Here is a 13,441-nt window from a genome sequence, read left to right on the forward strand (position 1 = left end):
TCCTGTGACAGGGGCTTTATGGGCTCGGCTAATCAGTAGAGTCTTCAGGGGCTCTGCTTAAGACTGTCCCTGAGGCTTTGGCTCCCTGTGGCCACCACGCTCATCCAGACATCACAGGGGGAATGTTGAGATGCATTCAGCTTTGTGCTAAGAGAGGGGGAAGCAGATAGCACTAAGGCGGAAAAAAGGAGTCACAAAGAGAGGAGGCGGAGGTTAGTGCATTCGTACGTACATCCATCCATATGTCAGGGGAGGATGAGGGAATATTCAGGGTGTACATCCATCTTCCTTTTATGAGAGTTGTAGGAGGGAGTACTTATTGCACTCTGCACATCCATGCGTTATGTGCTGCTGAAGGCAGCACTCTTGCCAGCAGGTACACGCTGGTATACATGCTCATCTCATACATACAGATAGATGGATGGATGGGGAGATGAGCTATTTAGAGCATTAACCTAGTACCCTTGTGTCCTGCCTTAGAACAGGTGGCACATCTGCAGCAGCCTCTGCCCCAGAGGCAATCTTTTGAATCTAATCGGGATTCAAAACATTTGGTACACTCGTGTACAGAGTTTTAATGGACTTTAAGAATGTTTTGAAGATTTCATGTTGCTCAAACTCCCTGGAACGACGCTGTAGTTGTTTTAATTGAGCTCGTAGACATCATGAATGCTAAATTGCAGAGAGTATTGGGAGGCCATAAAGGGAGGTGGAGCTCAACTGTTATAGATAGGGTAGACTCTAAGCTCATCTTCGGATTCAGAAGTAATCATGTTTGCAATGCTTAACTGTATCGTACCAACAGGGCAATCGCCAGCCACCAAAGTTAAAAGTAGTGCATTTGAAATATGGCTTCTAATAAAATGAAAATAGACATAAAACAGTGCTTACAAAGATCAACGTTTGGCATCCGCTGAATTGTCTTGTGATTTTCTATTTCCATTTGAAGAAGCAGAGACACAGAAGGCAGCATTTAGCACCTCCCTTGTTGCTTCTTCCTGAAATGGGATTTCAGTAAACGATGCTATTTTAGACTCATTTCCAGTTCCAACATGCAGGAAGCAATTAGTTAACAGTGAAAGCATCCATATTTATACGCCGCAGCAGAATTTTTGGTCGTAGCCTGAGAAGTGAAGCAGCAGGAATGACTGGCTGACTCCAGTGTGAATGTACATGTGTTTCATGTGGATGACGAGTTATGTAAGCAGCGCCATGCTTCACTGCTGTGGTTTTGACTGTGTATGATCCTGGGAAGTGTGCTGTGGCCCCTGAAGAATGATAGATCTAGTGGGCGGCTATGAAATTGAGCATAGACATTGAAAATACATCACTTCATGGTCTCAGGCGAGCGTGTTTGTTTGAGTGTGACATGTTTGCAGAGGGGTGGGAGAAAAAAAAAGAGGGGCTGGGTTGGGCTTTCTTTCTCGCGTCTCTCTCCAGCCTAGAAGTGGAGTGTCTTTCCCCCCTCCCCCTCTCTTCGAGCTGCTGGCCCTCGGTCAGGTAACAAAACAGGATAGTATCACAGGACGGTGAAACCCAAAGTGGCCCCGCCTGCCTCCATATGTCTGTTCATGTGTGTGTCTGCGAGGTTCTCACCCGTACCTGTCATATATCCTATACCTTATCTTCTTTGTTCTCAGTGTGTTTGCCTGTTTGCTGCACCCCTCTAAACACACCCTTCCCCTGCGCCCATTCCCCACAACCTCTTGTCACACACACCCCAAACCCCCAAATGTATGGTCTGTGTTTCTAGAGCCGTTGCTATGCCAACAGCCCACTTTCTGTTCCTTAGCTGTTGGAGAATCTGATCTGAACTCGAGTCCATTCTGCCTCCCACTGGATACTGTAGACAATTGCAGGCTTTAAAGCGTCAATTTCCATATCAAACCCCCATGGGGTCGGACAGAAAAAGCATTGGCACCAAAATGTAGCAGTTGTAGTATTACCATCTGCCACAATTAATATTGCTTTTTTGGAAATTAAATAAATTGAAACCAATAGTCATTTTCAATTCATGATGTACTGTATGATCTGGAGGAAGTATCTTTATATTTTCTGCAATAAATCCGCAGCTCCAGCCGCTTTGTTTAAACAGCCTGGAGGCAGCGCTGGAGCAGAGGACCTCCTCAGGTGCTGTAGAGCAGGGCTGGTAGAAAGGCCATTCCCCTGGCTGCACTAGCTCTTACCTGAGAATGCACTGAACCCCTGAATGAAGCATGAAGGAGAATGAATAATTTAAGACGTTCACTCCCCCATCGATAGTTGGGAGGTGGAGGAGGAGGGAGGTGCCTTGCTGTACTTCAAACCCGAAGTCTCTCTTCGTGCTTTAGAGCTCTTTTGAGCTGATCCTCAGATCTTGGTTTAGTGTTTTACCCCAGCCTTTTCCTCGCCTCTCAAACTCATTGCCTGCAGTTTAGAGTCTGTGCAAAAGATAAACAGGCCCCTGCAAATGCAATTACCTCCCTTGGCGACTAATACGACTAACACCAATTGATGAATATTCCCTTCCCCTCTCGAAATGGTTAACATCCCTCCTTCCCCCCGTCTCGCTCTGGTTCCTTTGCTGGTTCAAGTGATTGTCTGTTTGCTTGTCTTGTTTGCTTGCTTTTTCTGTCTGTCTATTTGTCAGTATATTTTCCCCCGGTTCTGTCCTTGTCTTCAGCAAAAATGTACACATTATTGCATTCAACATCTATTCTCATCCAAATTTGCACTCCAGAGCGCCCAACGACGACGACGACAAAAAAAAAAGACATTCTCTCAGTGAAAAGCTCGACAGAGATTGCTGGCCAGACAGACAGACTTTTCTATGGGCTCCTTGTTTTCTGCCTGTCCAGGGCATTGCCTTCACTCTCTGAGTGACAACTACTTGCATATATTATATATGCACATGTAGCCAATGCCAGTTTGTGCTTTGGCCCCTGTGTCCCCACTCCACACTTTTAGAGTGTTGCTTAAAGGTTGGAAAATCAGGTTAGATTTAAAGTCAACTTCTATAATTTATACTCCATTTCTACCAACATCCTCTTTTGTGACACTCTAAATGTGCATTTCCTATGTTCTTATGTCCCTTTTCGTGTTTTCGATGATATATTTTTGTATGGTATTATCTACGCCTTATTTCTCTCTCATACTATACCTCATTTATCGTTTATTTTGAGCTCTTCGCGTAAAGAACAATGGTTCTAGCCCTCCTTTTCCTGGTGATCAATTGTATTTATTGTCTTTTTCTTTTCCTCTCTGTGCTCTTTCTCTCCCTTTAGCATGTTTGCCCCTTTGTCTTCTGTTAGAGATATTGTGTCTGCATAGCTCTTTATTTTTGTCTCTTATTCTTTGATACTTATCAGACTGACCAAACTAAGCCTCTCTTGTGTTTCCAGGCTTTCCCTCCTTCATTCCCTATCTTTTCTTGCAGCTCTGTTTTTCTCTCTAATGTGCTGGTGTTTGTAACAATCTCACTCTCTGTTTGGTTTTGGTTTTCGTAACCTCACTGTTCATGCTATTAATACTTTCTATCTCTTCTAATACAGATAAATAATTTTCAGCTTTGTTTTTCTATTTCTTACATTCCTTGTTGAACCTTTCTATCTTATCTACAGTCTTTATGATTTCTGTCCGGTGTCTCTGTGTGTGTGTGTCTGCAACTTCAGCATCCTCTCTCTGCTCATTTCTTTTCTCTTTCTCTGTGTGTCCGTTGTTGTTTTTCTTCTGTACTTACTGTTTGTTTATTGCCTAACAGTGTTTCAATGTTCAGCCTCTCCATGTGCCTTGACCAGTCATCTATGGAGTGCTGTGTGTCCAATGTGTCACATTACATTGGCCAGGACTTTCACATTTGGCTCTTTCTTCTTCTATCTATCCTCATTATTTCTTTAATCTCATAATATTTATTCTTCTTTTGATTTTTTTCTTCTTCTTTTGCTGATTTTTTTTCTTTACACTTTGTGATTCTTGTTGTTTTCATGATGTATGAACATAGAGGTTTTTCTCCCAGAATGTTTGTCCCACTTTAACGTTATGTTTCCAACAATCCTCATGTGAAGGAACTAAACTTAACATCTATTAACAATTGTACCTAAGTACCAGCTGTGCCATGGGAGATCTCTGTTCTCTCTTTCATGTTTTTTTTTATTAATATTTTGTGTTGTTGATGCAGATTCTTAATAACTGAGAGATTTAAACACGCAAACACTTTCCAAAACTGTTGTACATCTGTCCCGTTAAATGTCTGGTCCTCTACATGTTGCTATACATGTCTGTCTATTGTATATATGTATATATGTATATATATATATAGTGACGTCATGTTGCTATACATGTCAGTATACATGTGTGTCTCGTTAATGTCTGTAGAGGGAACACGGGTTGATCATGAACTCTGTGGGGATTGGAGATAATGAATTGGGTTCTATCAATTTTAAATTTAGTGGGTTTGTGCTGTGTCTGAAAATGTCTTTGTTTACTTGTCGGAGGTAACTTTCTTGTTAGAGATATGGATGTTTGCCACACTGGACATATGCATAGTCATCTCAGATTCCAAGTTTCATCAAACACAACTCACAGCATCAAATGTCCTCAGTTCTAGCGCCCGCTGTTAATCTGTCAAATCTTTGGCAGATTTTTATTTGGCTCGGCTGATGATAGCTAGAGAAAGCACAATCTACTTTGAAGTGACATCTATCCAAAGCAAACTTGGACTCAATTGGTCGTTTCAGATAGGTGGTTTTCAAGCACCAAACAGGTGGAGGTTGGACTCCCTGTGTGCTCAGACATTCTCTCTTTCTGGAGACGAGTTAGCTTCTCAGCACGTCCTTGCCATTTTCCCTCCGGGTCAACCTGTGTTTCTGCTTACAGGGGCAACAAGCCAGCTAACAGCCCCAAGGGCCAACCCCCTGATGCTGATGGCCACTCCTCCGTAACGGACCTGGCCAACTCTCTCACTGGAGACATGGTGATGGTAAGAGCCTCTATCCCAACACACATCCACCCCTGCTATACTGAGGATAAAGTGGGTGATATTCTATATTATTTTATCATCAATATATCCCATTGAAAGCCCAAAACTGAACTTTGTGATATTCTCTCTCTCAGTACTTTCAGGCTCCCTTACCCTATCTGTGACACCAAGCCGAGTACACTGATTCTTACCATAGACTGTATATAAATAATAGATGTAGCCACTGTAACATCAGCCATTGCTTTTTGGACTTCTGTATTGAGGCCTTGAGTTTGGCACTTTGGCCATTGCCATCTGGTATTTTTGGAGCCAGAATTGGACGAAAGAGTGGAGCAAACCCTAACACCAGCTGCTAGCTTGGTTAGCACTGTGCATTTACAATCTATGGTTAACTGCGATAATGCTAATTTTTGCTCGAGAAAAACAGGCTTACAACCATTAAATCAAATGTACTTACTGAAAGAACTGAACGTCTGTCTCCTGAGAGGGTCTTTTAAGTACAACCAAACACTGAACAAGATTTTTTTTTAGTCGACCACTGAAAGAACACTGAAATAGCAACAGCTTTGACTTAGCCCATACTCTGTGAATCTGGGGTTACACCATGGTTACTGGGGTGGGGGAAAAAATCGACACAGCATATTTTATACACGGTATTTTTGCGTGGCAGTATCATCGCACACTGCAAAGTATCAATTTTCTTATTATATATATCATTAATATTTCAAATACAAATTAAACTTTAGATAGTCTGAAAACTGAAAACTTATCTTATAAGATAATACAGATACAGACAAAGTTTTCCTTCAGGGATATAATTTACAGTTAAAAAAAGGTAGTAAATTGCAATATATTGCTATATATTATATCACAATACTCAGCATATCGCAACATGTTTAAAATCACAGTTATATTGTATTGTGACTTAAGTATCGTGATAATATGGTATTGTGTAGCCTCTGGTGATTCCCACTCCTCAGGGTTACGTTACCAAGTCGTCGCTGTGGTAGCGGCTTGTCAACTGACAGCAGCCACCTATCACTCAAGGCGGCCACGGTCTTAATTTTGCATAACTTTAAGCCTTAATAACATTTAAACGGTAAGCTATATTTAAATTCAACCCCCCTACAGTTGTCATGAAGGGGGGAATTAGCTACAGAGATGAAAACCTTTTCTTGTACCAGGCTGTAAACATGTTAAATTCTGCTTTAAATTTAGGCATTTTATCATGGGTGTCTATGAGGATTGACTCGCTCTTGTAGCCAGCCTCAAGTGGGTGGTCATTAGAGGAACTGCGGTTTTTGGCACTTCAGCGTTGGATTAATTTTTCAGCCCTGTTGAACATGTGAACCTTAAAAGAGTTATTTCCCAACTCAGCTGGGTGCTGTAGATCTTATTAAGTGTGAGTCAAATAGACAAAACAGTGACTTTGTTTGGGACGTTTTTTGGCTGCAAATAAATATGCGCTAGTTGGTATTATGGCAGTATGATGTGCGTGGGATTGGGAAGGAATATGTGACCCAGTACAACAGTGTGGTCTATTAATTGTGTATTTAATAGATTTCAGATAACAATTGAGCTCTATGGCATAGAGGTTTAAGCTATATGAAGCTTTAGCGACGGAGACAACCTTTAGTAGGATCAATTCATTGTCATTATTTGGCTTTTCATGGGATTTGTTGACAGCATGAAAAATTAAAGAAATGAAGGGCATTAAGTGAAATCTAATAAAGCCACACCAGCAATTTAACATAGCATAGAAAAACAGATAACTAGTTGCTCTGTGTTGTAGAGTGTAGATCCAAAAATGTATCGGGTGCTCTTGGAAAAAAGGAGGGAACTCCAAAATACTGCAAACAGGAAAAGAATCCAGGCACGCCAAACAAAAATGAGAATGAGGAAGGAAAGATAAGATTAAAAAGCCTTTAATATAATGGCCAACTCATTAAAAAGCCAACATGTTTCGACCACTGTTGGTCTTCATCAGGGCTGGAGAAACGAATTTAACATAGCACTTCCAAAAAATCAGAGACTCACAAGACATAGTTAAAAAAATGAAGAACAGGCCGGCAGGTTCAGATTTTTTTTGTCTCAAGTGTGTTTCAAATCCCCCAAAACACTGCATCCTACATCCTACATGCTTGTGTATTTTAAATTCTCTGCCTGCTTTAAAGTTTCAGTCTCCAAGTCTGGGCAACCCTGATGAAATCATTGTCTCAGATTTTAGAGAGCGCTGTCCAGAGCCACAGACGTCATTATGCAGCTGTTTTCACTGGCTGAGTAGTACTCCAGTCCTCATGATGAGTAAACTGACCTTGACATGACAGTTCCAGTTAGGTGTGGAAGAGCTCGACTAGCCTGCCCACCCCATCCAACATCTTTGGTGATGAATCAGGACGCCAACTGTGAGCCAGGCCTAATCAGCCAAAATCAGTGCCCGACATCATTAATGCTCTCATGGCTGAATGGAAGAAAACTCCCTCTAACCAAGTTCCAAAAATCATTTGGAAAGGCTGAAACCAGAAGAGCGTCAGAATCATATTGATGCCCGTGGTTTTGGAATGAAATGTGCAGTCATCATTTATGTCTGCAATATGCTGCCATCCATATACTTTTGGCCGCGTCACTCTTAGTCAGCAGGTAGGATAAGTGTTGCCGAGTCATCCTCCGGGTTGATTTAAAGCTGCACGTGGTAATAAGAGAGCCATAATAGGAAAAAAACACACAGGCAGTTCCTACAGTGGCAATCAAGCGAGACAGCCCATCCAAGGTGACTCACACTGTTTGATAAATTAGACTTGGAATATTTCACACTTGCTCTGCCTGTCAGTTCTAAAACCCATATTGACAAAAGCTGAGTGAGTGAGTCTTTTCAGCTTTGAAATAGAAGTTCTGACCTAAAGCACTGAAATCAACAATTTCAGGTGATGCTTCGAGGGAGAGAGTTTGCATGCAAACCAGACACCCAGGCTGGCCTTTTTCAAAGCGTCAGTGGAAGCACTTGCACAAAGTGGTCTTATGATCTGCTGGTTGTCTTATCTCCCTCAAAGTCCTCATTTCCAATCAGTGCCATTGTTGCAGTGAGAGGAAAAAAATAAAGGACAGAGACAGAAGGTGGAGCTGCGGGGAGAAAAGAAGTGACCACACAAACGGCTGCAAGTGCGAAATGCCAACCTTGAGCTATGCTTGTGTTCTCTCCATGCCCCTCATGCAGTGCTCTCTCTCTCTCTCCTGCTCTTGCTGTTTGTCTCTCGCTTTCTCTTTGCCCCTCTCTGTCCGCTGCTTTCTATCAGATAGTGGCCTTTTAGTGCACAGCAGTGATAAAGCAGTCGGAGTGGCTGTGAGAGAGAATGGGTGGTCTAAAGCTTGCCTATCTTCAATCTGAGCACCTCCTGCCTCTTAAGAACATTAGAAAGGAAATTAAACTCTCTCAGTCTTCTTAATGTCAGACCAATCTCTGCCTTTGAGCGGCTGCTTGAGCGCGCCGTGATAGAAACGCAGCTCTAAAATCTCCTCCCCTCGCAGCTTCACTCTGTCACGGTCTGTGTGCACGTGCTTGTGTCAGAGGAAGTGTGTGCCCTTGGACTGAACTTTTCATGAAAGTGGCTGCTGCTGCATGTATTTATATTTATTTGAGTGCATTTGTGGTCCCTCACAGCTGTCTCCAGGTTCGGAGGATGATGACGGTGAAGGGCCAATCAGTGAGAAGCTGGGCCGGATCCAGTTCAGCATAGGTTACAGCTTCCAGAACACGACCCTCACCGTCAAAGTTCTCAGGGGCCAGGAGCTCCCGGCCAAGGACTTCTCCGGCACTTCCGATCCCTTCGTCAAAATCTACCTGCTGCCTGACAAAAAGCACAAGCTGGAGACCAAGGTCAAGAGGAAGAACCTCAACCCCCACTGGAACGAAACCTTCCTGTTTGAGGGTCTGTGCTGTTTTCAGCTTCTTTTCAAAGAACTATTGCAATTGTTACTATTGTTATTACATATTTTCCTTCACATTTTGTTATGCTGCCAAAAAAGCGTTTTCATCAAAGCTTCATAAATCCTATGCATATCCCTGTAACAATAAATATTCATGACTAAATAAGCAGCACTTCAAATTATAAGTTCAAATTAAAGTAAAACAAATATATTTAGTATTTTTTTTATGAACAGTTGAACACTGAAAACTCTGTGAAATAACCAAACTGTTCAGACTCTGGCAGATAAGGCCACTTTTCTCAATACAAGAGGCTGATTGATAAAATTGGTTTTCAGGGCCTGTTTTCTCAATCAGCTTTTGCCAGCTTGAGGGGACTGGCTGCCAATATTAGTGCTGGCAAAGCTTTAAATCCTGTTCAAAGCTACAGTTGGTAACTTTTATGAAAATAAGTTTGAGTGATATTTGCTGAAACTGTCACTATATTCTGAAAGAAGAACAAGAGACAGATAATCTGTGGAAACATAATGTCCCTCCTTCTCTTGCTGCTGCTTCTAATGGTGTTTTCCAGAATCTATCATGGTACACCATAAACAACCAATCAGAGCTGAAGAGTATCTTAAGCAGCAGTCAGTCATGTCAGTTGTGCGTGTGTGTGGTCAAACTGTCAAATTAGGCATCTGGTCATATATGAGTCAAGATTTAGTTACTGCATTGCCTATGTCTTGCCTCAAATGTTGTTAGAAACACATTTTAGTGTACTGTTTAGCTGTAAAATGAGAAGGTTTGTGACCCGGCCACCATGTTGGATACAGTCAAAGTCAAACCAAGCACCACCAACTGGCTGGGTCACATGTTGAAAACATTTAAGGTGAGAGATAGGCAATACAGGAACAAAATTATGATTCAGTCTTGATCAGCGCTGCCTAGTTTGACAGTTTGACCGCAATTCACAAGCAGTGATTGACACGATTGACAGCTGCGTTAGATACTCCTCAGCTCTGACTGGCTGTTCTCATTTGAGTGTGATAAGGCTGCTAGAAGTGCTACAAGGCAATAGAGTCGGCAAAGGAGTATGATTTTTTTCTCAGATTATCTGTCTCATTTGGTGCTGTGTGGATTTAGTGACAGTTTAGTGACAGACAAAAGTTTCCAACTAGAGCTTTAATAAATAGTTTGACAGTTTGAGAAATACACTTATTACAGTATCTTTCTTGCTGAGAGTTAGATAAGATGATTGATACCATCATCTGTAGACTAAATATAAAGCTATAGCCTGAAGCTGCTTCACTTAGCAACAGCTAAAGCGCACTAATTAACATATTGTATCTTTTTATTTGCATCAATACAAAAAATGAAGTATTAAAGTGTAGCACCAGGCTAGCTGTTCATTGGTGGGTAGAGTACTAAAAATCTATAGTAAAGAAAAAGTATGATTACTCACATAAAAAATTAATGAAAGTAAAAGTGAAAAATACCATCTTCAAAAGCTACTCAAGAAAAAGTAAAAAAGTACCTAGTTGATAAATTATTTAAAGCACAAGTTACTTTTTCTTTTATTAGGGTGTGCGGCAGCACTCGTTGATAAAGCTTTTATAATGAAGTAGAGCAGGTAGGCTGATCAAACAAAGCCTATACAACTGAGATATGAACAATCTCCCACTCTCTCTCCTTTTCTTTATTATGATAACGTCAAAGATTGACATTACACATAAAAAAATTAACATAGCCAACATTAGCTAGCTAACTAAATTTTCACCTTCAGTATGTTCAACTTACTTGAAATTGCTTATGGATTTTAGAAGAGGAGTTTTTAAAAGCGGAGATCTTGATGTTTTTCGGGAGGCACAGCAGGCACCTCATCATGTAACTGTTGTCTTTATTAGATTTTGGTATAGAAAATGTGTGGCCAGATGTGGTCAGGGATTGTCGCTGGAAGCTCTTGTCTTGGGTTTTGCTCTGTCATCATTAAAACGTGGTCAAAAGACAGGTGGTGCTTCTTTTTGGCTGGTAACTTGGTATCTGCAGTAGAGGTGCTTGTGCCCTCTCCCCACCTTTGTCAATTCGAAGGTGTAAATGGCAAATGTAGCGAAGTAAAAGGTAGATTACTGGCTCAAATATACTTGAGTAAAAAGTAGAATTACAGTCTGAAGAAAGAACCATGAAAAGCACTTTTTCTCATATGCTTTACTTGTGTTACAAAGCTAAACCAACCTCTGATTATACTGTCGCATTACATTTAACAAACAAATATGACAGTGCCATTTATCTTTTCCTTTAACAATAGACTCACATAAATAAAATGTATCATAATTCTCTCTGTTACAGTCAAGTGTTGCTTAAGTGCATTCTAAACACTTATCAGAGATCTAAGTTTGTACCATTGTTCCATTAAGTGTTCATGGCAGTGACAAAGAGCATTGTGGGAGTTGTGTGAAAATTCGCAAACAAGGTGTGAAATTATAACATTTTTTTGCATATATTAAACCTTCAGCTCAAAAAATCTACAGACAGGTTTTGTTAAATAAAGTAATATTCTTGAGCACTGCAAACTGCAGGTGTTCAGCCGCAGCCCTGCAGAGAGCAGTGAAGTGTCTCACCTCTGTATGAACTGAAGTTGCTTCATTATGACCATTGTGCTTGAGTGACAGCACAATGGTAAAAAAGCCAAAATAATGTTCAAAAGGTTCCAAAATTAGAACAATAGCCAGCGCTCTTGAAAAATGAACGAGATAGTTCTTTGTGACTAGAGTATAATGATCCCTCTCAGTCATTTGAGAGAGCGCCGGCTGGTCCTGCCGTTTTCGAAATGCACTTTGGCCTTTGCCAAGTTCCTCCTTGTTAGCACGGTGCAGATTACACTGGCCTCTCTGTACTGTCAAGAATATGTTTTTCACTTTCTGTAACTAAGCTCTCCCCTCAATGTTATCTGTGTCTGTGTCTGTTTTAGGCTTCCCTTACGAGAAGGTGAGGGAGCGCACTCTCTACCTTCAGGTGTTGGACTACGACCGCTTCAGCAGGAATGACCCCATTGGAGAGGTGTCAATCCCCCTTAACAAGGTGGAACTGGGCCAGATAAAGACCTTCTGGAAGGAGCTCAAACCCTGCAGTGATGGCAGTGTAAGAGAAGGAGGGCTGGCCATCAGGCCGAATGATGACGAGTCCCATGTTGTCATTCATATGTTGTAATTACAGTTTTATTAACAGTGTGATGCAATTTGTTAACTGCTCTCAGCATGTGAAGCTTGATTGACGTAATTTCAGGGTGAGCAACGGGCTCAGCTAAGCCAGCCTGGTCACTGGACCATCTGTGTTTGGCAGAAGGGGTTAGAGCAGAAAGGGCAGTGATGTAAGATTTCACAACGAGCTAGTGAGTAATCTGGAGTTTGATATTCCTTGATGAAATCTGATATTAGACTGGGTGATTCACACGCCATTGTGTTCCTGTGTGTGTGTGTGTTTGTGTTTGTTTTTGTGTGTGTGTTTGTGTTTGTGTTCCTCAGGGGAGACGAGGAGACCTGCTGGTGTCTCTCTGCTATAATCCCACTGCCAACACCATCACTGTGAACATCATCAAAGCGCGTAATCTCAAAGCCATGGATATCGGGGGCACCTCAGGTATGTTTGCTGAGTCTTTTCCTCTTTCTAACCCTAGTTCACCCATCTGAAGCCCTTCTCATGACATTGGAAGCTCCGTCTACGTGTTCAAACATTTGCTGACCCGTCCGTGCAGAAGACGGTTGCCGTCTGGCTCCTCAGACGAGTTGCGCCGTAGATAGCTGCGGCAGCAAGGTGACATTACATCAAGCATCTCTCCCGTGCCCTCTATCTTTCCTGCTCTCTCTCTTCCTGTATATCTATGAGGATCTTCAGCCTCCCAGCCAAATCTGTGTCAGCTCAGTCTGGTGCTGGTTTTTTAAGTATCAGGTCTCTCTGTGGATTGATTATTTTTGTAGAATTACTTCCTCTTGCAGTAGTAGGAGTAGTTGTCTGTTAGTATTACAGATTATGATAATGCTCCAGAACTGGTTGTACAAATCCCAGGCCCTATTTCCATAAATACTTCCTCATTTGTATGTTTCCCGGCTCAGGGGATAAGTTGACCTTGAGCTCAAACTAGGTATCTGCTTCCCTGCTGCCTTCCCTGACTTTAACAATTAAGAGGGTAATTGCAAACCTGACACTAAAACTCACCCTCAGTGGGCATCTTCATGTTCCCTCTCATGTAAACTGCTGTTCTCTGCGTCCATGTTGCAGATCCATATGTGAAGGTGTGGCTGATGCACAAGGACAAGCGAGTAGAGAAGAAGAAGACGGTGACGATGAAGCGCTGTCTGAACCCTGTCTTCAACGAGTCCTTCCCCTTCGACGTGCCCGCCCATGTGCTGAGGGAGACCACCATCATCATCACCGTCATGGACAAGGACAGGCTCAGCCGCAACGACGTTATCGGCAAGGTAACGCTCCACAGTGCTCTTTGTGTTGTTGCCTTTGGTTACAACACAGAAGTCCCTTCAGCTCCTTGTTACATAAATGTGATGGCAAATGTCGGACTCTTGTCT

General features: G+C 42.0%; 1 protein-coding gene across 8 annotated transcripts in view; it reads left to right on the forward strand.

Annotated features, from left to right (window-relative positions):
* Positions 1–13,441, forward strand: part of syt7a (synaptotagmin VIIa) — a 114,672-nt gene that overhangs the window by 85,203 nt on the left and 16,028 nt on the right. For all 8 annotated transcript variants that reach the window (XR_004502114.2, XR_013491616.1, XR_013491615.1 and 5 more), the window contains 5 exons: positions 4,855–4,957; positions 8,616–8,883; positions 11,830–11,999; positions 12,383–12,497; positions 13,137–13,336. Coding sequence is in view for 4 of the 8 variants with exons in the window: in XM_033635192.2 (XP_033491083.1) it covers positions 4,855–4,957; positions 8,616–8,883; positions 11,830–11,999; positions 12,383–12,497; positions 13,137–13,336 (856 nt within the window). In the remaining 4 variants the exon portion in view is untranslated. The remainder of the gene's footprint in view (positions 1–4,854; positions 4,958–8,615; positions 8,884–11,829; positions 12,000–12,382; positions 12,498–13,136; positions 13,337–13,441) is intronic.

This window comes from Epinephelus lanceolatus, chromosome 5 (assembly GCF_041903045.1).
Source record: "Epinephelus lanceolatus isolate andai-2023 chromosome 5, ASM4190304v1, whole genome shotgun sequence".
NCBI lineage: Eukaryota > Metazoa > Chordata > Actinopteri > Perciformes > Serranidae > Epinephelus > Epinephelus lanceolatus.